This window comes from Enoplosus armatus, chromosome 15 (assembly GCF_043641665.1).
Source record: "Enoplosus armatus isolate fEnoArm2 chromosome 15, fEnoArm2.hap1, whole genome shotgun sequence".
NCBI lineage: Eukaryota > Metazoa > Chordata > Actinopteri > Centrarchiformes > Enoplosidae > Enoplosus > Enoplosus armatus.
This window is the reverse complement of record NC_092194.1, coordinates 18,952,472-18,977,663: the sequence shown is the minus strand read 5'-3', so window position 1 is coordinate 18,977,663 and position 25,192 is coordinate 18,952,472. Positions and strand designations below refer to the sequence as shown.

Sequence of the window (25,192 nt, the reverse complement as noted above, 5' to 3'; positions counted from 1 at the left end):
TTACCATTCACATACACACACACATATGCACAGAAACTCACACATCACATAAACGTCTATTTGTTGCTTTCCCATTGGCTGAACTGGACAATGATCTCTCCCTGGCTGTGGTGCTCCGGTGCCATCATTGTTGGGTGACACAAAGGCCAGCGGGCCGCGCCAGAGGGCATGTAAAGAGTGGTCGGTAGATGCCCTGCCTCAGCAGAAGGCATTCAACCCCTTTAAACCTATTCTCAATGGAGCTCAGCATTGAGCAGTCTCAGCAGAACTAGAGCAGGCGAATGCTATCAAGAGGAGTATCATCCATTTTTAGCACTGGTCGGTAAAGTACAAATTAGATGATGATCACCAATAGGCTGCCTTTGTTTACTGTATGCAGTGGATCAACCCGTCTTAAGGAGGTAAAAGAACCACAACGTTCAGTCTGACGTGATGGTCTACCTGCTGCTCCTGAGGCGGGTTTTCCTTTCAGATATGAAGGACATTCTGGTGGAAAAACTCAGAATACCAAACAATCTGGGATGGAAATAGAAAAAAACACAGAATATCTGCACAGACGACTGATATCAGTCTCATCACTATCTGGTATTATTACTGTTGTCGCTCCTCAACTCTGGAACAGCCTCCCGCGAAGAGAATAAGATAATCCAAATCAGTGCACGAAGCATCTTTAAACTCATTTGTTTTCTTGTGGGTTATACACTTATTTCCCCCTGATTTATATGTATATTGTTTTCTGTCTCTTGTGTCTCCCACTTTCTCTTTTTTCCTCCTATAAAGCAGTTTGTAACATTTGTTATAAAATCACTACATCACTTAATTGTTCTTGCTTGACAGTCTAATATCTTATTAAACTAAGAAGTTTCAACATCTAGCAACATTTATATAATAACTCTCATAGCACTTCCCTATTAAACATTCCAGGAAAATAAAGGTATATTACAAGGACATGTTTCAGTATCAGGATGTTTTGGCTCTGAATCTTGCACTCGCTGCTATTACGTCATGTCTCACACAGGAGTTCGGCTTATTCCAGCATTTCCTATTGTGCTATTTTGTGTCACTCTTAAGTATGCAAACATCTGGGGCTAGGAAGAGGTCAGGTCACACATCACACCAACACAACACAATGTTGTTGAACAAAATATACGCTTTGTCACCAAGTATTACCTAAAGAGGGTCTGTTACAACGAGTAACACTGGAAGCTGCACGTCAGTTCGTCATTTATTCAGTTAACTTTCACTCCACAACCACATGTCATTTCTCATTATTATTATTAATAATCAACTATCTCAATAATTCAAGAAACAACATTGTTCACAGATTAAAATATGTTTCTTTTGTTCTATAGACCTAGATTCAGTCAGCAAACTCATTTAAAAGAACTTTCATTTCAAGTTCAATACAGGTAAAATAATTATAATATAATTATGGCGACTGTAGCTATATAAGTGCCAGTATGTGCTGTGAACTCCAGTAAAATAAATCTCCATTTCATTTCAAATCATCATCATATCTATTCAGTCCAGTGTAAAAAATATTTTTTAGATTTACTGGACATTCTTCTCACATGAATAATAAATCCAGAGGAGGGACTGGAACGTTCCCAGTTAACATATCTGTATCTCCCAGTCCGTCGCCGCTCTGAGGTTCAGGTTGCTCACTGTCAGCATGCAGCAGGTCTCCATGTGTTGAAATGCAGCAGGCGTGTCTTCAGCACCTGGTGAGAGAATTAAAAGATGTTATGCTGTGCTGTGGCTCTTTTTTTGATCGTCACTGAGAACAGCAAAGAAATTCCTCAATTTCCAAGATTCTTTGTCACAAATAGTTTTCACCTGTAATTGCTTCATTTGATTATTTCCGACAAGAGATGGATTTCTTCTTTTATAATTGTTGAAGAGTACAAAACGGTGAGTCAATAAAGATGTTTTTGATCTTTGACTTTGAGAGATTATGTCCATATACATACCATCAAACGATGAAATAGACCTGAACATGAGTGTTTCAGGGAGGGTTTTTCTTTTAAACCTCTTTCCAGTTGGACCCCACCAGTGTTTCTCTCGTTTAATGTTGGTTGTAATGGAAGTGACTTTGCTTGATGCATTTGAGATGCTGCTGCACTTGTTAATGTCAGTTGTTACAGTCCAGCTGTGAATATATGTGACCGTAATGGCAGAGCTCCTCACCTGACACATGCACAACCACTGTGGACGGTTTGCTCTTCACCCCCAGGACGGTGACTGACTGTACGACGGTATCACAGTCAAATGTTCCTTCTTCACTGGCAGGACTGTGAGACGCAACAACAAATGTCAAATCATGTGTTTTCAGTTCAAAAATTCAAACTATTTGAGGTTCACTTCAGCCCTTAGCTTTCATGTCAGTCATTTGTACAACCCAAAAAACATAGAAAGGTTTATTTTTAGTTCCTAGACGTGTGGTCTAAACCTGGATCCCTCTTCAGGAGGTGAGTTATGACTCACCGGCAGAGCAGACGGCCTGACAGCATGTTGAACCTGCGCAGGCAGAAGGCCTTTTTGTCCCGATAGCTGAAGGAATGGCCGTCGTCCAGGTACAACTCACCATCAGCGACGCCCTGCAGAGAAAATGGACTGCAGTCAGGATTTTACTAATTAAATTATACAAATGTCACAAGTATAAACCAATATAGAGTTTCTTTACTAAGGGTTTTTGCAAGGTATGGTTCCCACATCAGTTGATGCTCACCTGAGAGTTTAGGGCCACAGTGATGGAGAGGGGGAGGTGCTGGAGTTCGGCTGTACAGGAGCCACTTCCTGCTGACCTGCAGACCACCGAGCCGCCACGCTGGAACACAGGAACCTGTACAGAGGACACACCAGAACATCAGCTTTCCTCCATTATCTACTATTTGGCATTTTATTATGTATGAAGGAACCATTTACAAACACTACAGTTCTATAATCTGCACGAGAAGCAAAACTGGAATCCAATGAATATAATCAATAAGAAGTAATTTCTGCAGAAACATCCTTTATCAAACCAGATAACTTCCCATTAATTAATCTGGTCCTTTTCCTGCATAAATTCTAAGTACAATCTGTTTAAAAAAGGTAGTAGTATGAAAACTAATGACAGTGTACATTACATCACAAAATCAAGACAAACACTGACTGTGTCCAGGGTAACAGGAAGACTCAGAGTCCTGCCTCCTTTATACGCCTTTGCAGAGTGGACATCATACCAAACCTAAAACAGAAACAAGCCTCAACATAATATCCACACTGAGGTGTTTCGTCAATACATTACAACATATAAATATGTTACCTGGTGGTTGATTTACCTCGCCAGATCCAGGAAGTAGGACTTTGACTTCTTGAACACCTGGTTCGGTTACAGGACAGGCCAGCAGTGCTCCTCCTACATGAAATCACAGACAGTTAAACTAAGAAAAACAAAAGTGCAATAATTCTGTGTAATAATGCAAAAATAAAACTGCATTCATCACCAATCATATACTGGTTGTCCACAGTGAAGGTGCTCTGTTCTCTCTGGAACTCCACCCACAGAGGTCTGTGGAGTTTTAAATAAAATTAGCTTTTCTATAATGTTTTGTACAGCTTTTAATTTTATTTAAACGTATCTATCTGTCTTTTAATTAGCAATCTAGAGTTAAATTCATGCTTGCCAACATTACATAATCAAAACATGAGAGACATTGACCTCTAGTGCCTGAAAAACCTCAAAAGTAAAGCTACAGAGGGTTTACTGATAAAAGCTGGTGGCCTGCAGAACTGCCACTGAGCAGCAGATGGAGGCAGCACCAACCTGAGTGGAGGCAGACCAGTAGTGTGAGCCTGGTGGAACAGAGTGTACCAGTACGGCAGCAAACAGTACCTGAGTACAGAAAAGACAAGAGCGAGACAAACCTTTTCATAAGCTCACCCATTATCCCAGCTGGGACCATTAAAACATCACTTTGTCTTATCAAATGCATCAGAAAAATCAAGAAACACAAATGAACTATTTAATAATATCGATCAATTTCAGCTGTCAGACAAGACAAGACAGCTGCATTGATAATTTCAACTTTCTTTCAAAGCAAAATGTGAGGCTGTTAAATTTGACAACCACCAACCACTGGTGAAAATTTGTACATGAAAAACTGATGTGTGATTTTCACTAACAGCTCCCATTATCTTTGCTTCTCTTCCTGATTGAAAGTACCTCTGCTGGATCACAGTGCGGATTGCGGCGGTGACTTCCTCCCCAAACAGCCAGGGCTCCCGACGCTTTGTCACCTTTGCAGAGTGACCTCGGAAAAACGGCTGCAGGGCGGCTGCCTGGTACCAGCGCACCAGCAACTCCGGCTCCGGGTCCTGAACAAACCCACCGACATCGGCTGAAACACAGAGGGAAAAGGATGTGAGAGGCTGCAACTTGAAGTGTTAAACAACAGTGTTAACTAAGCTTGCCAAATAAAGTCCAGTATTTCTGTCTCTCAATAACAATTCTAGTTTTTCTAATTTTAATATTATATATATAAATTATATATAATAAGAAATCAATCCGGCATGTGCACTGCTGCGCTCACCTCCACAAAACACTATGCCTGCCACACTTAGAGACAAAAGCATTGGAATCGAGATCTTCAGATATCCCCAACTGGCGACGTTGTCACCCGTCCATATCGCTCCTGCATCCCAAACAAAAGTCAAAATCACAACATAAATATATGACCATGAAAACATCACAGGGGATTGAGTTCGTTTTTCATTTCAAAAATGTACCAAATCTCTGCGACCCAGCGAAGAAGGAGCGTGAAAGGACAAAAGGTCTCTCTAAGCCACCCGAGCGAGTTATCAGACCCTCCGCTGTGGCCATGTGCTGTGAGAAAACACAAGAAACCAGTCAGAAGCATTTTACTAATAACTGTCATTTAGTAAAGTTGTACACCTCTCATATGACGGAGGTGAAGATGAGATTGTACTGTAATCTGAAAAATCTGCAGCACCACCTCAAGAACTCCAGCTTTAATCCAAAAAGTATTGCTGTCGGACCTGTATCAAGGTAAGTTAAATGATCTCGCTCACCTGGTAGAAGCCGTACAGGTTGTGTAACTCCCGGTGCTCCCAGCCCCCACAATGCACTGCGTCCTTTGGCATTGTCTGCTCTGGCCCGCCAAACACAGACGGTTCGTTCATGTCATTCCACACAAATAACGACGGCGTTGATCCCTGCATCAGACATACACACTTCAACATCAGCAAAACTGCTTGCTGCGAGTTTATGGCTGTAAAACTACTCAGTGAGTGAGAATATGAAATATATATAAAAACATAATTATATGACATTTCACAGCCACAGAGAAGAGTGTTTTGGCCTTCATCAGGGATCAGTATATCGATTCTCATGGATAAATTAGGATGCATATGTACAGTAGTATTGATTTGTGGATTATTTTTACACTTACCTTGTACTTATCCAGGCCGAAACATCTGGAGTACCACGCTCGGGTGTCTGGACTGCTGAGGTCAAGGTAAGAGGACTCACCTATGAGAGAAGTTAATAAAAACTCCACATAGAAAGAACAAAAACCAGGTATCAAGACAGGAACTCATAATGACTCAGCGTCATCAGATGTTCACAGGCGATAACATCCTGAGAAATGTTTCTAACTTGGAAGTAAAGAACACACAATATGACCAATGAACGAACTATAACATTCAGAAATTTGGTTTATTTTTTATGTCACATTTGTTAGGATTTCATTATGTAATCATGTAACTCTATTTATAGTAAGATTACCAGGCCAGCATGAGCCCCGATAGATCTGCCCCTCTCTGTGCTTGACAAAATGCCCTCCGTCTCTGGCCTCACAGTACAGGGACCAATCAGGATCAACCTTGAGGTGGGGATCACTTATAACAACCAACTGAAAGATAAGGAACATATGTACGGTAAATAACCTACATTTGTGACACATGACAACCGAAAAAAAGGCAGTACATATATACGGTGCGTCCTAAAACTGACCTTCCTCTTCTTCTTCTCTAGGTGGCGCTGCAGAGCCGCTGGTTCAGGGAAAAGAGCAGAGTCCCAGGTGAAATAACGCTTCCCATCCGTGTGCTCAATATCCAGCCAGATAACGTCATACGGGATGTCGTGGCGATCAAATCCAGCATCTACAGCCTTCACATCAGCTTCATCGTCGTAGTTCCAGCGACACTGGTGGTACCCGAGAGCAAACAGAGGGGGTAAGGCTTGATATCCTGACAGAGAGAGGGAAGAGAAGTACAGTTTTGAGTCATGCTGATGGATAACGTACAGGCACATTGTCAGCATCACATTTAACATCTGAAGGATAAAATTAAAAGCGGTCAACAAAATAAGACTGAAATGATACAGTATAGTATATAGTATAAGGTACAGTATTAGGTTTTCTTCCAATTAATTTCTCTTCTTGCTTAATTTTCCTTCTATTTTCCATGTCAACATGCAAAGTATTGAAACTATAAATGGGAAGTATAAGAAAAAGGATAAAACTAAATGACTTTGTAATTTGTTAAACAATAACTGCTGTTTAATTGAAGACAGAAATTACAAATAGATCTGACAGAGTAAGGTAAACACCTCCATGATAATCCTTTTTAAGATCTTAAATTGTTAAGTCCAAATAAACACAATAAAGAATATTTGGTGCTGCAAGCACACCTGTCAGCTGAGCGTACTGGGTGAAGAGCTGCTGTGGACTGGGCCCCAGCAGAACCACGCAGTCAATCACACCACTTTCTGACAGCCAGTGGACGTCAGTCTGAGGCTGCATCTGCCTCCTCTTCACTGGGGGTGTTTGGTCATCCTGGGTAAGGCAGGGGGTTGTTATGTGGTTATGAATGCTTTACCTTGGAAATGGTTTCAACCAGGAGGACATCAAAAGCAACACCAAAAGCAGGACTGGACTTCTTACTCCAGCCATATTAAGTGGTAAGTGCTGTTTCAATTTCCCCACCAAATCTTTTACAGTGTTCGATCCAAAAATTCTGCCTCTCTAACTTTTGGGAATAAATAAGCAGCTCAGGAAAAAAAACAGCACTGGAACAAAGGTCACCTGATGCTCAGATGGGCTGTAATGAACGTTCACAAAAGTTTCAGATGCATTCAGCCAAAATACGCCCAAAGTCCTGTCAGGCTTGTGGGCCACCAACAGCGGCACGGACCCATACAGGCCGCGGCGGCTGTACAAGTCATACGCAAAGACGTCCAAGTTATACAGACGATAAGGTTCACCATCTCTGTGAAGTGACATTAATTAAAGACACGATTACCAACATAAAATACCAATACATATATCTTTATGGCCTAAACTTCCCTCTCTGGCAGTTGCGTTTTGTTAAAATGTGCGTACCTGGTGTCTCTGAGCTGGAGGCCGTCTGCATGCTCTGGTAGACCGTACACATGACTGAAGCCATAGAGACTGAGGTCTGACCCGATGCTACTGGGGCCTGGACATGAACAAGAAGTTTTTATTTATTTATGTATATCTGAATGTACAGTATGATAATGATGACGTTTTGTGTAATTTATTATCTAAATGAGCCATAATGGAGCTACGATGTACAAAGGACGTTGACTGGTTTTTGTGTTAGGAAAGGTGCTCTGTAAATATGGATATTATATAGTTATGAAATTCATTTAGAATTTAAATATTTAGAATAGAAAATGTAACATTTTGACAGAATAATCTTCTAATAATAACAGGAGAAACACAAACAGCATTCCTCTCCAGTCCATTGCATTAAAGTTCTGACATGAAGAGAACAGTCTGCTTTTTAAAACGATACGACAGCAGAAACAAACCATTAGCTCTGACATCCACAAACTGCCTGGAAGTCTCTTTCCATAATAAACGTGTATGGTCCTCTTGAAGCTGTCAGTGGAACAAAGCAAAAAAGAACAAAGGCATTTATAGACCGGATTAGGCTTCAAGGAGGAGTAATATTACATTATATGAACAGCGTTGGTATTCTCTTACCTCACTACCATGAGATGTGGCCCTGAAGGAGAAAGACACAAAGAAAATATGTCATTTAATTCACTTTTTGTGTGTTGATTTGTTTCCAGTGCAGAACTCTTCCCGGAGGTCCTCACCCGGGTGGATCCTGCAGTGTCTCGAACCACAGTTTGCCTTTAGAGTTGAACGTTACCATCACTTCGTCTTCGCACAGGATCTCCAGTCGGAAAGGGAAAGGCCACACACAAACCTGGTGACGTCCTGAAGACCAAGAAAGGGTGACGGAGTCCTTAGACTGTCTCTCCACTCTCAACCTGCCAGATGATTAAAAGCTATTTTAAGATGTTGACCTTTCGACTTAACAAACAACAGATGGAGAAGAACTACCACTCCCAGAGAAGCTCTTAAACAGCCTAAACTGATTTCAACAATAAATAATTTAGTCGACATGAGAATCACAGATGTGCAACACAACACAGACACAAAGCTTTTAGTGTATCAGAGAAAAGCCAAAGAGAGGAGGAGTAGACTTTTTTTTTGTGTAACTAGATATCATAGGGAGGTGGGGGGGTGATGCTGATGCAGCTCTTACTGTTCACACTGCGGCTCCCCCGTTATCACATCTGGGACTCGGTAGCGTGCTTTAATGGGCTGGACTTCATCTATTAATATCCTCACAGTGTCATTTTTACAAGGTGACACAGAAAGAAGCAGTTTGGTCTGTGAAAAGAGCAAAGTCAGAGTTTTTTTTGATGTAGAATTAAAAAGGGTAGTTCAGATATTACAACAAGCCAATGTGCTTTACTATAAAATAGGGAGTTCTTTTATGCCCTTGCACTCTTTTTTTTTTATCATTGAGGTACTGGGGGCAGATTTTATTTGTTTTATTTATAAGTGTGCTAGTGAAGGTTATCTGAGATAATTATATTACACAACTGCTACATAGATAGCTAACTTATTGTCACCTATTGGGGATTATAGGGCACTCTTTCTATATAACTGTGTAGTCGAACAAATTCTCCACGAAAATGCAATGAACAGTGTGTGGTTTTGCACCCCTAGTCAAATGTGAATAAAGAAATATATGATTGCTTGGTTTTGATGAACAGTAATACTGGTATTAAGACCTGTGTGTCAGGCTCCAACAGTTCAAAACGAGCCCCCTTCTCTGTGAGCACCATGGTGTCCAAAAGGGCTCGGTGCCGCATGCTTGGGCCCTGGATCTGTCGCCTAAAAATAAAAAGTGACAATAAACATCAACATTACAATGCAATACAATTTTTTTCCCCCACCAAACTAGTACTAGTTGCCTCCGTTGGTTAGTTAAGGTTAGAGTTAGGGTGGGGTTTAGGACTAATTTCTGCAGTTCTTTGTGATTATATGGCCCATCCCAGGAAACTAAATATAATTTATACTAGCCCCTTGCTTGGTAACTTATTTCTATTTTTTTGTTTTAATGGCTCAGCTTCCTTTACTTGTATATTCCTTGTATGTTATTTGATTATTCCAATATTTAAACCCTGTCCGTTTTGAGTTTTTCCTCCACTCAACAATAACTAGTTTGTTATAACAACTTCCTCAGAATCAGAATCAGAATCTGTTTATTGCCAAGTAACATACATTACAAGGAATTTGCCGTGGTCTGAAGGTGCTGTTGTTTTGACAACGAACAAATATGTAGAATATAAAAGGTAAAATAAGAATAAAAATAAAAATAAGATAAGATAAGATGAATAACAAACAGTGCAGTGACCAAAATAAAGTAAAGTGTCCAGATAAAGTGTCCAGTAGGGGGTGGGTGTGTTAATGTAACGCAGGGGGGACAGGGGTGATGTACGTTAATATAACATGTAACGTGTTCCTGGAACCAACTGAGGTTTAATTGTACCCTGCGGATACATCTAAAACATTCTTCTTAGGAGGTGCGATTCTGATTTGAACAGGAAACCTTGTTTGAATTGTACAGCATTGAGTTTGTCAGAAAAAAATAAAATGTGTATGATAGCACTGATATTATTTCTCAGCTGACCCCGTGATATTAAATGCCCAACATACCTGTAAAAAGCAACATCACCACTTTTCTTGAACTTTTCTTTCCCTTCATCATCAGGTATGACACTGAGGAACAAGCAGAGAGAAAGCTAAATATATATATATATATGTATATATCATATACACAGACCTCCGAAGTACTTCAAGTGGCTTTCTTCAAAAAGACCCCATGTGAAAAGTCAAAGGTCAATAATGTGAAAAGTCAAAGGTCAATAATAAACCTTGTCACTGCTGAAAAGCCAAGTTTTTACCTAAGGGGTTGGCTCACTTCCGCCATTTCGAGCAGAGAGAAAGACATAAAACACCAGCCGTTGACAGTCGGTTGAGGTCTTCTCGTATGCGCATTAACTACATTATTTTTCGGTGTAAAACTTGTAAGTTTGTCTTTGACGTTGACGGGACGAGCAACCGGTCAAATAACACACAGGATGTGAGTCGTGAAACGAGCGCGTCAAGCCCACCAAACCACACTTCCGGTTTGCGCTTTCAAAGTAATCTTCCTGCTGATGCGTACCCAGAGGGCGCATCACCTCCGCCTAATCAGTGCACTAGTTTGTGAGGGAAAAGCCAAACCAAAATTGTTCTTTCTTGAAACGTTAGGGTGTGATTTAAAACCGTCTTGGATTGAGTCCACTTGCTCCATGGCACAGAGCCGAACTTTCCACAAAATGTAATTGAAATAAAGGCTGGGGGTTGATTTAGGGACCATCAATAAAATACTGTTTAAATGACACAATACCAATGTTTATTTTACAATTCCTTCATGCTGACTTATTAGTGAACATTTTGATTGAAAAATTATATTACGTTCATGCAGCACACTTTTGTTGAATGCTAATGTGTAAACAATTTATTTTACATAAATATCTTAATTTAAAAAATGGCGTTTTTTTTCAATAGCTTCTATATATTGTGACCCAGTTACTTAAAATCAGTACTAGAAATGACTTTTACACTGGCTATATATATGTAAAAAAAACTCCTCTTCACACTGAATTTTAGGGCTTCTTCTAATTTTATTTCCAATTTGTGTTTAGGTTTCCAAATTGTTTCTCCCATTTAGCTAATGGTTTGAGGCTGAGTTTTAAGAAATTGATAGCCTACCATGCTAACATTAGCTAGCTATAGCTAACCATAGCTACACATTTAGGAACATATACTTTTGCTTTAACAAAATAATTTGTTTTAAAATTGCCTTAATGTGACTAATTTTGTTCAAAGCTGTGTATAGTCTGAGAACAGAAGTAAGTAATACATATATATTTAATAAAATAGTCTTTAGATCTTACATGAACCTCAAGACGCCGTTTTTCCAAGCTAACTGCCGTTCGAGCGTTCTGTCGCCATCTCGTGGTGACAGTGTGAACTACAACAAGAAGCACCCCGGAACTGGAGGCGGATACGAGTCTGACCTGTAGTAGATGCACAAATGAAGATGCCAGATGCTCGGGCGCATCGGTTATGTTTGCTGCTTTTTGCAACAGTTTTCCGTTTAGGGACAGCGACAGAGGTCTCCGTATGGAAGGTGGACATCAACTCGGTCAGTGTTACACCTTCAACCTATGCGTTTTTACGGTTATTACAAAGCCTGTCGTGCTAAATATTCCATAGCAGCTGTTAGCCAGGATAGCTAACTAGCCCCGAGCAACCCTTCATGCCGCTGTGTTCCACCTTTTTAGACACAGTATGCTTTGACAGTTCTGCTTTAGCTAGTCTGACAAGATGAGCCTGTCATTCGGAACGAGCTAGCTTACATGACACCAATTTAAAGTCATAATTCTGCCTGTCAATCATGGTATCACCCCCTGCAAGATAGCAGTGCACATCTTAATATGCTACCAGTGGAATTCAGTAAAGGCAGGTAATCTGTCAGGACATAATGTTATTTGCAAGCGCGTTACAAAGGAAAAGGGAATGTACCTCTACAAACAGATGTGTAATTAAAAGAAATGTACGGCATCCTGTCAGAAAAGATACGTCTATCATAGAGCTAGCATAGAGGGTGGCGCAACCGGTTATTACCTCCGTGCATGACAGAAGGGTCCACTGATAAAAGTGCTGTAGTGACAGAAAGGGAAACATTTATCAGAGTAAGCTACTAACCAGTGGTGGAAAGTAACTAAGTACATTTACTAAAGTAACATTATTGTTCTTAAGTACATTTTTGAGGTACTTGTGCTTTACTTTAGTATTTCTGCTACTTTATACTTATACTCCACTACATTTATTCCATAGTTTACTAGTTACTAGTTACTTTGCATGTTCAGATGAATAGTACAAAATATAATTAACATGTAAGTTAAGATGTAATATTATAGATATAAGTGTGTCCAAGCAGATAAAGTATATAAAGTAGTTAAAATGACCTCCACCTTCACCAGCCTCAACATTAAAGTGATGTATAGGCTAACAGGCTGTTGTCCTGGCACCAGAGTGACAGGGCAGCCCTTTCCTCCAGGTAGGCCTTCTCCTCTCTGTCGGAGATCAGGCCAACCACCACTGTGCCATCAGCAAACTTAATGATGGAATTGGAGCTGAACCGGGTCCCACAGTCAAGTCTGGCGGGGACTACGGTATTGAAAGCTGAAGTGTAATCGATGAACAGCAGACTCTCATAGCCCCCCTTCTGGTGTTCTTGCCCTCTGAAAGAGACTGGTGTGCTGAATCTGGGAGACCACATAATCCGGGTTTCTGCTGCAGGTCCATTTTAGCCAGAAGCTTCAGGTTCCTCATGTGGAAAAAATACAAAAATGTTCGCACATTTTATTGTGTAGTTTGCACATCGCTCATGAAAAAGCGGAGGCACACTCACAAAGTAGTTGACAGGAAAAGGCTGAATTACGTTTCACACATACTCCCAGAAGCACAATCTTACATGTATTCTGTTGATCCATTAACAGGGTTTGCCAGATTTGTACATTTGTATTTGCAGTAAATGCAGTTTTCATCTTTCAACGGTTAATAACTACCGTCAGTTTAAGTTTTCATGATTCATCTTGGAAAAAAATGTAATATTGTTGTATTCACTTGGTATCATATTTTGCTCCTCCTGAAAATGTATCCTGATCCTTGTTGATATGTTGTGATATATGTCATAGCCGAGCTAGAGATGTTAGATAAGAACCTATTTGTCTCTGTTTTGTTTTCAGACACAGGATGCTGTGATTCGAAAGACGCTGTATGCCAACACCACCATCTTCATAAAATGTAAGTAGCCTGACCTCCTTGTCATTTATAATAACAAGACATTCATTATGGTGCTGCTCAGGCAGGTTGTGAGTCACAGTAACGTAGCAGTCAGCCACAGTACAGGTTTAACATTTAAATGTCAGCCGAAATTGTTGGCTGAAAGTCACAGCTCTCAACTGCCACTGGCTAAACTCCAAACATTACGTGTAAGCCGGATGACCTGCAACCTGCAGGGAAGATTTTCCTGGAAAACAGGGAACCTCTTGTTACCATGAACCAAATGTCATTGTTTGAAATGATAAATAATGTTGGAGAGTGTCTTATCTGCACCACACAGACAAGTCGCGGTGGTCATGGTAGAAAAGGCTCCTCTTCTCTGCATCTGCATCCTGGTTTTCACTTGCTGCCACTCTCAGTCATTGGCATGACCTATGCTGGTTTGGTGTATTATTTTGTAAAAAGCACATTTCGCTTTCAGCAATCTAAACATTTTAAAGGTAAAATTCACCCTAAAACTCTTAAACACAATGTAACTTTAATTTCAGGGACAGTTTTATTTATTGTTATACCAGGCATGGATTATGATGTTTTGCATATTTTGTATTTGCAATGGAGTTTGGTTAGAGGAAATACCAGTTTGTATCAGCATTCAGTCATAAAGTGAGAAATCCATAATACTGTAAATTAGGGAGAGATACTGATTTCTACTCCCACAGTAGCAGAAAATAGACCAGGATGTAATGCAGCAACATGACGTAGGGAAATAGCGAAAGTCACCTTTTGAAATAGAACTAGATAAGGGAAAGTATGTCCACAAATAAATAGATTACAACACACAGAGTAACACCAGAAATGCTATGAACATCACAAATGAGCATGTGATGATCTGGAACAGCTGCTGGGACCTACAGTAAGGCCTTATTGCTGTCTAATAACCCAGTGCTCCACCCTTTGAGCAACCGTTTGTCTTTTATGTCTCTGCAGTCCAGGGTGACACAGCGTCATGTGATAAAAACTTGGCCTTCAACATCAGCTGGTACCTGCGCTCCTCTGTTTGCTACAATGAGGTCTTTAACACACCAGTGAGTATTGACTTTTGTCTGTTGACGTCTGAGTCTCAACTGTTTGTTAATATCACACACAGGTACTGTAGATATAGTAGACGGAAACTGGGTTTTGAAAAGCAATAGAACTTAAAATCAAATCAATCGCCTACTTGCTTGGTGGATTTTCTGCAAGAAAGACAAGTTTATCGACATCTTTAAGCTTTTAAGCACTCTTTTGTCACTCTCTTAGAAAGTTCACTTCATGGACTTTTCACCACTTCAGGGGTTTTGACTTCACATTCAGAATCAACAATCTGTCAGTCAGAGCAGCTGCTGTGTCCTATCTGACAGGGTTTTCATGGCCTTGGGCTCCACTTCTGTCATTGTGCCAACGCTGGCTCTTTGTCCAGAAGTGTCTCAAACTCAGCTGCTGCTTCGGCTTTGATGTACTTCACCTTGTCGCTGTCGGTCTTGAAGCGAAAGTTCAAAAAGCGAGGATATATGAAGGTCACCTGTAGTCTGATCAGGACATATTTCTTTCAGATGTGTTTTGAAATGTCAGTGTCTTCATCTGTCGGGCTCAAAACACTCTCCAAAAACAGACTGACATCAAGCAAGACGAGCAACTGACATAGTTTTCTTCTTTGTACTTCACTTTCTGGCAGATGATAAGAAAGTAGCTGAACACTTTCCTCCAAAAAAGAAGAAGACATACAATATAATATTTTAATGATTGATTCCTGGATTCCTCTGTCAGACCAAAGTATTTCATTTAAACTCCATCTCCATCACTCACATCTGCACATCCATTTCCAGTTGTCATAGATAAAGTGCGCTGACAAGCTAATGTGCAGCTGTGTGTGATTTGGATTTTTGAGACTGTATTTACCGTATTTAGCAGGTTGTTTGGCTGAAGCACTACCAGGCCTACTATCCACTGTCCAAACAGGAATCACATGCTTAGATTCTCAATATTCACTAAGTAGTTCAAGTTGAGCAAAAATGTTATTTCCTCCTTTTGCAGTGTTTTTTTTTTAACCAAATCAATCCATACAATGGGAAGTCAGTTGGGACAAAAATATTCACTGGTCTTTAGTCCGTTTTTCACTACTCCACACATTTTATTTTGAAATAACATGCAGTGTCGTGTGTGGTTTTGGTGATTTGTTTTAAATAACTTAGTTGTTGGTTTCAGCTTTTATTCACAGCAGTCTATATAAAATATATACTGGATATGTGTGAACAAACTACGGCCACGTGCTGTTTTTAATATTTAGCATGCAATGTGCATTTTAGATATTTATAGTAAAAATGCACACATATGCATGAAGTCATTGTGATATACACTGACATTAGGTTTACCTCCCATCACTTCATGTAACCTTAAATATACATAACACACAAGATATCTCCCTGTTATTGTTATAACAGTGTTTATTCCCATCACCACTGTTCGTATTCTGCCTGTTTAGTCTCCAGTCCTCCATTAATTTGGTATAATGTTGCGACGTCAGTATAGTTTTAGAGAATTAACTGACTGCATTGTGTAACTGATTCCCCCCCCTCGCTGACCTTTTTGTAGGACAACAAAGCGATGAACATGTTCGGCATGGACCACATGCTGAAAGACGGCTGGAGTGGCTTCTACAGTCAGGGCTACATGTACTTCGACAACTGCTCCTCCCTCTTCTTACCGAAGGTTTGTGACCAAGACAAAGGTGTTGTCTTACAACTGACAGCACCTGAACAAGGGGCTGCACAATTAACCATCACTACCTCAGTGCTTATTAGTGCTGCAGTTATCTAATGTCTTTACTCTGTCACCTAGGTGTATTATGCTGACTTCAACCCCTATCAGCCCCTCACTAGCCCAAAGGTGAGTCACTGATCATCGATGGATTGACCATAATATCTAAAAACTCTATGATGCATTGCTTTTTTAATGTGTTTGTGTGGTCTGTTCATCTGAACTCTGTTCTGTGTCCTGTTTAGAGCGACCCATTGAATCAGAGCCTTATTTGGCCTGACAAGCCGGTAAGACATGTTGTTATTCATTTTAATGTATTTAAATATATGTTTTTATTAGAGGTCACGTCCTACAGAGCCACCAAAAGGTCACGGTGGGATTTTTGTTTCTGAACTACTTTTACTTTCCCTCGCAATAACTTTTCATTTCCTCTCAATACTTTTTGAATTCCTCCTGATCTATAGGACCAGTTTGTGTGTTGGCCTAGTCCAGTCATAATACATTGTCAGTTTAGAGTCATGTTTTGCATATACTGCAGAATGGAGAGATGATCTGGCACTTTACATAATGCATTTATTGCTCATAACTCCTTTCAAAAGGCCAATCTACTGTCTGTGGCTGCAGCGGTATCTGGTCCGCTTGACTGGGGGTTGAGCTGTGGCATTGGACATGGTTATTGATAATGCTATGGCTGCAGTTATAGTTGTTTTTGTGATGATATGGATATGGCTACGGTAGCTTTACTGTGACTACTCTTTACTGTTCCTACTAATATTAGCAGAGAAAGCATTGTAAAGCCAGCATTTAAACCTGGTGCTTCTATCAGATATGGCAGATGTGTTTTCATACAGGAGTTCAGGAATAACTTTACCCGCTCAGCACAGCCACGTCACACACACAACCCCTGCACCCATTAAAAAAAATGTCACAGCCTTGGCTACATCCATAATCACAGGACACAGTGTAGAGAACTAGTTTAACCAGCTTCCACTAGTTAATTTAACATTAGCTGCTGTGATTCAGGCTGAATCAGCCTCAGCTCATGGTGCGCTCACTTTAGCCTCGTATAGCGAGGTAACCCAAATTAAATGCGAAGTAATGCCACATTTATTGCAAGTTAATGCAAAAGTAGTTCATAAAAAAAAAACAATCCTACTGTGAGCTTTCAGGGGCTCCGTATCACGATGTCAAACCATGACCATGGAAACTTTCAGTTCTGTCTGATGCAAATACTGTTGGTCTCAACATTTTTGATTTAGTTTTAGTGGGTGACCACAAAACAGCATAAAAATAAATAGTGTAACCCTTATGATTCTTTGCTCACGAACGTCTCTTTGCAGGATATCAGTGCGGTGGCCAAAGCTTGGGAGGACAGTCCATATCTGTTCATAGTGAAGGTGCATCTTCTTCCTCAGCTCCGTGGAGTCGAGGATGAAGACATCGGGGGAGAGCAGCTCAACTTTGCTTTCACAAGTGAGAAACAATACCATTCAATTCAAAATACTGACTCAGTAGATACGTTGGTAAAGACAAAAAGGAATGAAAAAATTGAGAATTTTAAGAAGTGACTTTTTTATTTTTCTCTCCCCAGTGAAAGTAGAGATGAAGGGACCACATGACTACTCTTCTCCAGCAGACTGGCCCCTGATGATGGTATGTGTTATCAATTAATTGTATAGTTACGACTGAATCAGAAACAGAAATTGTGTGAACAAATGAAGTTACAGTCTGCGGTAAACAAACCCTTTGGCCATAATAGTTTTCAAATTTAAACATACAGAATATTTAACAAATAAATCAAAACACAAGATCCAACTTATTGTTTCTGGAGCTTTCAACCACATGTTGTGGCCTTCCTCAGCGGTTGGAGTTGCTCAGTGATGTGGAGTTTGTGTGGTTGAAAGAAAGTCAGACCATGGCTCAATATATATAATATATTATACTTTTCTCTCTCCTGTCCATCACAGTTCTTCATGATCATGTGCATTGTGTATGTGCTGTTTGGGGCTCTCTGGCTCTTCTGGTGTGCCTGCTATTGGAGAGACCTGTTGCGGATCCAGTTCTGGATCGGCGCCGTCATCATCCTCGGCATGCTGGAAAAAGCCGTGTTTTACTCAGAATACCAGAACATCCGTTACAAAGGAGACTACGGTTGGTTGATTGTTATATATTTGCTTGTCTGTTCTCTTCAGTCTGTTATAATCAGTCTGTTTTTGCCTTCACAGTTCAAGGTGCTGTGATTTTTGCTGAGCTGCTCTCTGCACTCAAAAGATCTCTAGCCCGAATCCTGGTCCTCATTGTCAGTCTTGGTTATGGCATCGTCAAGTAAGTTTACTCTTATACAGTGGACCTTTTAAAATGATCTGTTTTTGTTTTTTTTCTCCTTTTAAAGTTAAAAACCAGTGGGGGACTTGCTGCTTATACCCCCATTTCAATCATTTGTCAGTATAATTGAACAGTTTTTCCCCTGTCTTGTGAAGGCCCAGGTTGGGTACCACAGTGCACCGGCTGGTAGCTGTCGGGCTTCTCTACCTGCTCTTCTCCTCTGTGGAAGGTGTGCTAAGAGTGACCGGTGTAAGTATCAACTAAGAATAAACTCCCCCAGCCTCTCGTTTTGTCACCACCCAACAGCTATCATTGTCAATATTTGTTTTAGCCTACTTGGAGTAACAGATGCCATGTGGGACACATCCTGGTTGTAACTCCACTCATCAGGAAGTTCAAGCAGCCTAAACACCAACAATGATAAACCTTTTGCTATTCTGGCATATTAGTTTTCTCTTATTTGCATTTCTATTTATTTTCTTAGTGGCTCTCTAAAACAGTGTGACAAACCTGCTCGATGAAGTTGTTATCCTTAAGATTTCAGGCTTGGTTGATCTAGCGACACCCATAATAACCCATAACCCGTGGTAACAGGAAGTGCGGTTTAACACCTCAGCAGACACTCCTTGAGCAGCTTTTTTGTCAGAGAATTGAGGAGAAACTGGTGTGTTTACAGTGCAACCAAACAAACTCACGTTGTTTCAATGAAGAAGTCATTCAATAATCTGCCTTTTTTCCATCATGCTGTGATCTGATTTCATGCTGAACACGGTGCAAGTCAGCGCTAACATCTGCAATAAATACATTACATTTTCTTCTGCTTCACAATAAAAGTCAGCCTGTGTTTTGCCAGTTGAATACTTTTATTGTGAAGCACCGGCAGGAGGAAACGTTTGGTTTGTATTCACAGTGACTAAAAAGTAAACAATGAGGCTGATATCAAATTAAAAACAACGACGTTGGATTGACATGCTGCATCGTTTCCCGTGAATCCCTGGTGTGTTTAGAGGAAATTAAAATCGTGCATGCTAGTGGCGGACTCTGCCACTAAAAGAATGTCATTAAATGGCTATTGCTGAAAAAAATGCTGACCATAAATAGTATCAACTGTATCAATCTTAAGGATGACAACTTCTGCACAGTTTCAGAGGTAACTATTTTTGAAACGGAGATCCTGTTAGGGTGCATAAATAGACTGCACAGGACACTAATATATATCAATCAAACCACCCTGTGAAGATTTACTTTATCCCAAAATATACCAAATGGAGGAGAGAGGAAAAAGATTTAACACGGAGTCTAGCTTTCTCTGGGAGGCACACTCTCTCACTGCTGTTTAGGAGACCATTTCCATTTCACTTAATTCATCATTTTCTGTGGCCACAGATGAATTTCATCCAGGCAAAAATAATGAACCCACTGCATTTCAACTAGTGCAGACAGGACATTATCTGTTGCAGCCTCCACAGGCTGATTGAAGCTGATAGTGGTGGTGTATTTTTACATAAAACTCTTGCCTGGCACAGCTTTCAAGGCACTCTGTATGAATACATTTGATTTGAGCAGAGGAGACGATAGAGAGAGAGAAGGTTACACAGGGATTCAGTCTCTGGGAGGCAGACAAGTGATGATAATAGGGAGTGACGATTTTGAGAATTTGAGAGTGATTGTCAAAAGCAGCCAAAGACACTGCAGCAAGTCCAAAAAGTCATGAAAACACAAAGTTACACGAACAAACATAAGATAAAGACGGTAAGAAGAATGGAGAGAGGTTGTGTAGTTTGGTGAGCAGATGTGTTTTGTCAGGAGGCAGCTCCTAAGAGGGGAGACTTGGATCTCCAGCAGATCTTAACTCAAGCTTATCTTATGTTTAAAAAAGCACTTCCCTCATGATTAAGTCATTCTTCTCTCTCTCCGTCATGTTTATACACACACACACACACACGCCGTCCTCCGGGCTCATGTTTTGTCTCGTATGTAAAATCCGACTCTTGTCTTCTTTTTCCAGGGTTTCTATGGGACGGTTGCCCTGGTGGCGAATCTCAGCCTCTCCCTTATTGACTCCTGTGTCATGTGGTGGATATCCTTTACCCAACAAGTCAAAACAGCTACTCAGAGCTGATCAGGATTTGTGTTTTGAGAAGCGTTGCAGATATAAGCTTTTGATTGTGGTTATTTGAATGTATATACACTATCTTCTCCTTAATTTGCATCTACATTTTCATCAGTCTTTCTCAAACCACTCGTCTCCTCAAGCTCCGCAGAAATGTAGTGAAACTCTCTTTGTATCAGCACTTCACCAACACTCTCATCTTCTCTGTTGTCGGTGAGTAGCAACTGCTCTCAGGTGGATTGCCTCTTAGTAGAGCTGTACCTAGTTCAGAATGCTGCTTCATAATGATCAGTTCAGTTTCTACACACCACTGCATATGTGAACAAAGTTTTGTCAAAGTTTTGTGGCTCTAGAGGCGAAATCTGATCACTTATATTGAGGCAATGTTGGTTTGAAAATGAAAAACATCTGGGGGAGTGGAGTGAGCTTACCAGACCTCATCTCTACTTGAGGCTAGCAGCTCGAGGCTACATTAGCCGCTACGAGCACAACACACCCGAATCTCTGACCAAACTGTTAATGCTTGAGTTGCATTATGGGTCATGTAGGTGTCAGGTTTGGACAGAAGAAGAAGAAGAATGTATGGTATTAAAAAGACAATGTCTGTTTGTTTTTTTGTTTTTTTTTTAAATAATACATGTTTCAGTTTCTTTTTTTTCTGTACAGATTAAACAAAGCAGAAATAACGCATTTAATAGTGAGCTTTAGATGTGCTGGTAGAAGGAGTTTGTTACCTTTAGACAGAGCCAGGCTAACTGTTGTCCCCCCGGTTCCATTGTTTATGCTAAGCTAAGCTGTATTTCATGTATTTAAGTATGTAAATGCATTGATGTCTTTGCCAAACCTTTGGCAGAGCTAACCTTTTCTAATTTTGGTTCCACTTGTGGGAGGTTTCATGTGCAGTTTCTGAGCATTTGCATCTTGTTTACAGACATCAGAGTGAGACCCGTGTTTACTTTGTGTCCACAGCTTCCATCATATTCATCATCTGGACCACCAAAGTCTTCAAGCTGGTAGACTGCCAGACGGTCAGTTTGTTTTTTGTTATTGATTGATTATTGTATTGTGTTCCGTCATTAGGTTTCCATTTCTTGTTTGTACAGAGATGAAAAGTGAACTTCCAACCTGATAACAATCATCTCTGTGTTCACTGTTTTCTATTTTTATCCTTTCCACAGGGCTGGAGGGACTTGTGGGTAGACGATGCCTTCTGGCGTCTCCTGTTCTCCACCATTCTGCTGGTTATCATGGTGCTGCTGCGGCCCTCTGCCAACAGCCAGAGGTCGGAGTCAGTCTGGAGCTTGGGCTGATCCTGGAGCCCAAAACCATTTCTGTCATTTTAAGTTTCCAGTTGTTGTATTTCATTTTTGAGTTCTGTTTTCTCTCAGGTTCTCCCATTCTCCTCTGATTGATGAAGATGATGAAGAGGAAGAGGCCAAGGAGCCCATGCTGAATGAAGCCTTTGGTAAGACTTTCCATTGCGAGACCAGCCAAAGGAAGGTTATCCAAGAATTGCTTTTTATTGAGGACACCTGCGTCACACAGTGTTATATTAGTGGGGGGGGGTATGTATCTTAACCACTCAGCTACCGGAACGCCCAATCCCTGACTGAAGAATGACCTCTGATAATTACGATTTATAGCATTAGTTTAATGTAATTGATTGTCAATATTTGCTGTCAAGCAACGCTATCTATCCTGCCAGCTAACCAGTATTGTCTTCTTGTAAACATATCTGATATGCACGCTAGCTGAAGTCTCCAGTAAAAGCTATCATTAATAGAACTAATATTTGTATATGAATATAGATATCAGCTGCTTGTCTAAATGTGACTGAAGGCCAAAAGCCAGGTTTTGTTTCAGGTGACTTTAATGGATGCTTTTTATCTACAACTCGGTGCTTAAATAGTAGATAGTGTAGATCCCAGGGCCATAAGGGCCGCAGTGATAAAGACAAGACAGTTTGATGTTTGTCACATCAACACTCTAAATGTGGAAACACTGAAGTCACAATCTTTTCTGATGATTATTATTTCCTGTTCTGTTCTGATGGACCTCAGTGATAGTGCCGGCTGCAACTGCAAACCTTATACAAATATTCTGGGTCTGCTCACAGTTTGCCTCAGATCCTATAAAGACGACCACGTCAACTGAGGTGTTGTGTTGTGTAATCCGGTGTGACTGAGGCCACGATCTAAATCTGTTTACGCACAGATGTGGAGAACAGATTATTTTAGAAATGTTCATCTTATAATCATATAAGAGAGTACAAAGGGGAAAATGTTATAACGTAGTTATCTTATAATCATATTATTGGACATGGGACTTTTGTGGTCTCAATGGGCTTATTTTTCTTTTCTAGAGGGAATGAAGATGAGAGGCTCAAAGCCTGACTCTAATGGCTCCCAGAAACTGTTGAGTAAAGAGGTGGGTCGACTGTTTTCTGTCAACATCTCCCTTCTTTTATTCATTTATTGTTTTTTCACACATGATTTAATCATTTTGTATTTCTAAACTCAGGATGAAGACCTAAAATGGGTTGAGGAGAACATTCCTACAACTGTTGCTGATGTGTAAGTGAAGTAGATTTGAGCTGACACTCTTAGGGACAGTCTCTACAAGCTCAAGGCTTCCTAAAAACATACAGTATTATGCAGCCTGGAATTTGCTTAAAAATGGTAATCCTTCTCAATATGTCATATTGTCTCAGCTTATGTAAGCGTATGAATGTAGATTAACATTACCTGATCAAGGACGGCTCAGACTAGAAAGATGTACTGTTGATACTCAAAGAGCAACACTTTGGAAGCACAAACAAGCTGTAGTGAGTATCTTAACATGTTGTTTGACGCAGGCCTGGACTGTGTGAGTGCATTCACTGCCTCCTCCTCTGCTTTTCTCTCTATACAGAGCTCTCCCTGTAATGCTAGATGAGGAAGAGGTAAAGGATCCTTTTACTTTCCCACTGCTAGTCCTGTGATTTCCAGTCACATTTTTGTCTATTTAAAATGCTCCTGGTTATGACCTTTTACTGTGCTATCGTTCCACAATGCCATTACTGCACATGCATTAATCTGAGTTCTCTTTTTCCAGGAAATCTTGAAAACCAAGATGGAGAGATCCAAAATGGAGTAGAAGTAAAAAGGAGAAGACGATGTGAGAATGAAAAGAAGGCAATTTCACTGAGGCAGCAATGAATGCGTTCTGAGTGATCTGATTACCAAAAAATGTGGGCAAAGCTAACTGTTCTCTCCAGACACTTTACGTTTTTAGTTTTATTTCACAGCTATTGTGTAACACTATAATAAGCTCAAAGAAGCATTAATAGTGTGTTTATATGAAGTACTGTGCAACCCGTAGTTGGATGGGTTGGCTGTTGATGTCAAGATCGGCATTCTGTGAGGCATTTACACAACAGAGCACTTGATGTTTCTTCAATGTCACAAACGTGGCCAAAGTCAAGCAGAAACCAGGCATTTTATACAATGCCCTTGTGGAAAATAGAATATTTATCAAAATCCTGTCCTGAGGTATTAGACTTATACAATATTTAACAATGTGCGTGGTTTCTTGAGCACTGGGATGTAAGACAAAAAAGATTTCTCACCCGCTTCGGGGTCACAATTGCAGAAGTGACCTCAGCGCCAGGGGAGGACTGATTTCAAACTTATTCGGGTAGAAATCATGATGCTTGGTGGTCGTCTCAGCCAAGAAATCAGATGATGGAAAACACATGCTGAAAACGCCATGTTGTTCTTCATAATAAGATTATATTTAAGCCAACACAACAACAGACACTTGAACATCTTCAGATGTGTGCTGTTCATGATGAAGTATATTTAATATTGAAATAAGCGAGCAACTGTAACTGAGTAATCCTGAATAGGGATTACTCCATGTAAACACTCCATAAGTGATTGATACTTGAAGCATATCGCAGTTGTCAGGGTAAAACATGCTACATTTGTGTTTGGGGGATTCTCGTGTTAACCGAAACACACTGTTTTCTGGGCTGGGGGAATGTAATGGCCCTCTTGGTCATGAAACTCAAAGCCAAGTAAAGTAATTATTGTAAACACAGTGTCAGCAGAAGTGTCAATTTTGTACGCACAAGCGTTAAACCGGATCACTTCTCTGAGACGTCATTCTTTACACTGAGCAGTTCAAGCAACTGAAAATATGACTCTAATATTGGTGATTTTCAAGCTTTTACTGACGAATGAAAGACTTCTTGGTTCTTAGTGAGTGGGGAAGATGTATGATCCTTGTAAAAAAAAAAAAAAAAAACCTGTTTTGAAGCAAAAGTAGTCATGAGTCTAAACTTAAGGATGTTTATTTTCATTTCTATAAAAAGTAACATTTTGTAGCTTTTCACATAACTGCAGTGATTTAGGTCCACTTCATGTTGTAGTCACCAAAGTGAAAACCTTTTTCTAGCTACTGACTCACAGAAGCCATTGACAAGCCTCACAGATGTGGTGTGGGCCTAAAGTCAAACATACATGTCATTTACTGTGTGTATGTAATCGTTTCTCACTCCCCCTCCACTAACTGGGCCAGAGTTTGTTAAGGTCCTCACCCAAATTTAATAGCACAGGATAGTTAAAAAATATATACTGTACATGCTAAATGAATAATCTTCATTTCACCACATTTACAGATTTTTTGAGCCTATCCCATTCACACTGCAAAATAATCTTGCCTTCTCTGGCAGAATTATATCCCTGTC

The 25,192-nt window shown here is 40.3% G+C and overlaps 2 protein-coding genes across 2 annotated transcripts; one reads left to right on the top strand and one right to left on the bottom strand.

The window, feature by feature from the left end:
* Positions 1 to 1,223: 1,223 nt before the first annotated feature.
* ganc (glucosidase, alpha; neutral C) lies at positions 1,224 to 10,388 on the bottom strand. Its single transcript, XM_070920027.1, is given in 26 exon segments — positions 1,224 to 1,721; positions 2,188 to 2,291; positions 2,485 to 2,597; positions 2,729 to 2,842; positions 3,155 to 3,229; positions 3,324 to 3,400; positions 3,489 to 3,553; positions 3,809 to 3,877; positions 4,208 to 4,382; positions 4,575 to 4,676; positions 4,771 to 4,867; positions 5,074 to 5,217; positions 5,454 to 5,533; positions 5,789 to 5,915; positions 6,017 to 6,252; positions 6,695 to 6,839; positions 7,089 to 7,272; positions 7,386 to 7,482; positions 7,838 to 7,907; positions 8,013 to 8,034; positions 8,129 to 8,305; positions 8,584 to 8,711; positions 9,119 to 9,221; positions 10,047 to 10,109; positions 10,265 to 10,325; positions 10,328 to 10,388. Coding segments are annotated over 26 exon segments (2,799 nt in total). The 3' UTR covers positions 1,224 to 1,611.
* A 1,084-nt stretch (positions 10,389 to 11,472) lies between these two features.
* Positions 11,473 to 23,689, top strand: LOC139297539 (transmembrane protein 87A-like). Its single transcript, XM_070920254.1, has 20 exons — positions 11,473 to 11,583; positions 13,193 to 13,250; positions 14,217 to 14,314; positions 15,861 to 15,977; positions 16,107 to 16,154; positions 16,271 to 16,312; positions 17,366 to 17,498; positions 17,617 to 17,678; positions 17,993 to 18,176; positions 18,251 to 18,350; positions 18,506 to 18,599; positions 20,359 to 20,430; positions 20,568 to 20,676; positions 21,433 to 21,491; positions 21,642 to 21,745; positions 21,852 to 21,928; positions 22,826 to 22,890; positions 22,984 to 23,036; positions 23,374 to 23,404; positions 23,557 to 23,689. Exons 1-20 carry the CDS (start codon positions 11,473 to 11,475, stop codon positions 23,596 to 23,598), a joined length of 1,659 nt encoding a protein of 552 aa, XP_070776355.1. The 3' UTR covers positions 23,599 to 23,689.
* The last annotated feature ends 1,503 nt before the right edge of the window (positions 23,690 to 25,192 follow it).

What these genes read in the sequence shown, in the direction of transcription:
- LOC139297539 (XM_070920254.1), top strand. Translation starts at nt 11,473, where the DNA reads ATGAAGATGCCAGATGCTCGGGCGCATCGGTTATGTTTGCTGCTTTTT. An exon ending in GCTCAACTTTGCTTTCACAA is followed by an intron (nt 17,499 to 17,616) that starts GTGAGAAACAAT and finishes TTCTCTCCCCAG; the next exon opens with TGAAAGTAGAGATGAAGGGA. An exon ending in CTTGGTTATGGCATCGTCAA is followed by an intron (nt 18,351 to 18,505) that starts GTAAGTTTACTC and finishes TGTCTTGTGAAG; the next exon opens with GCCCAGGTTGGGTACCACAG.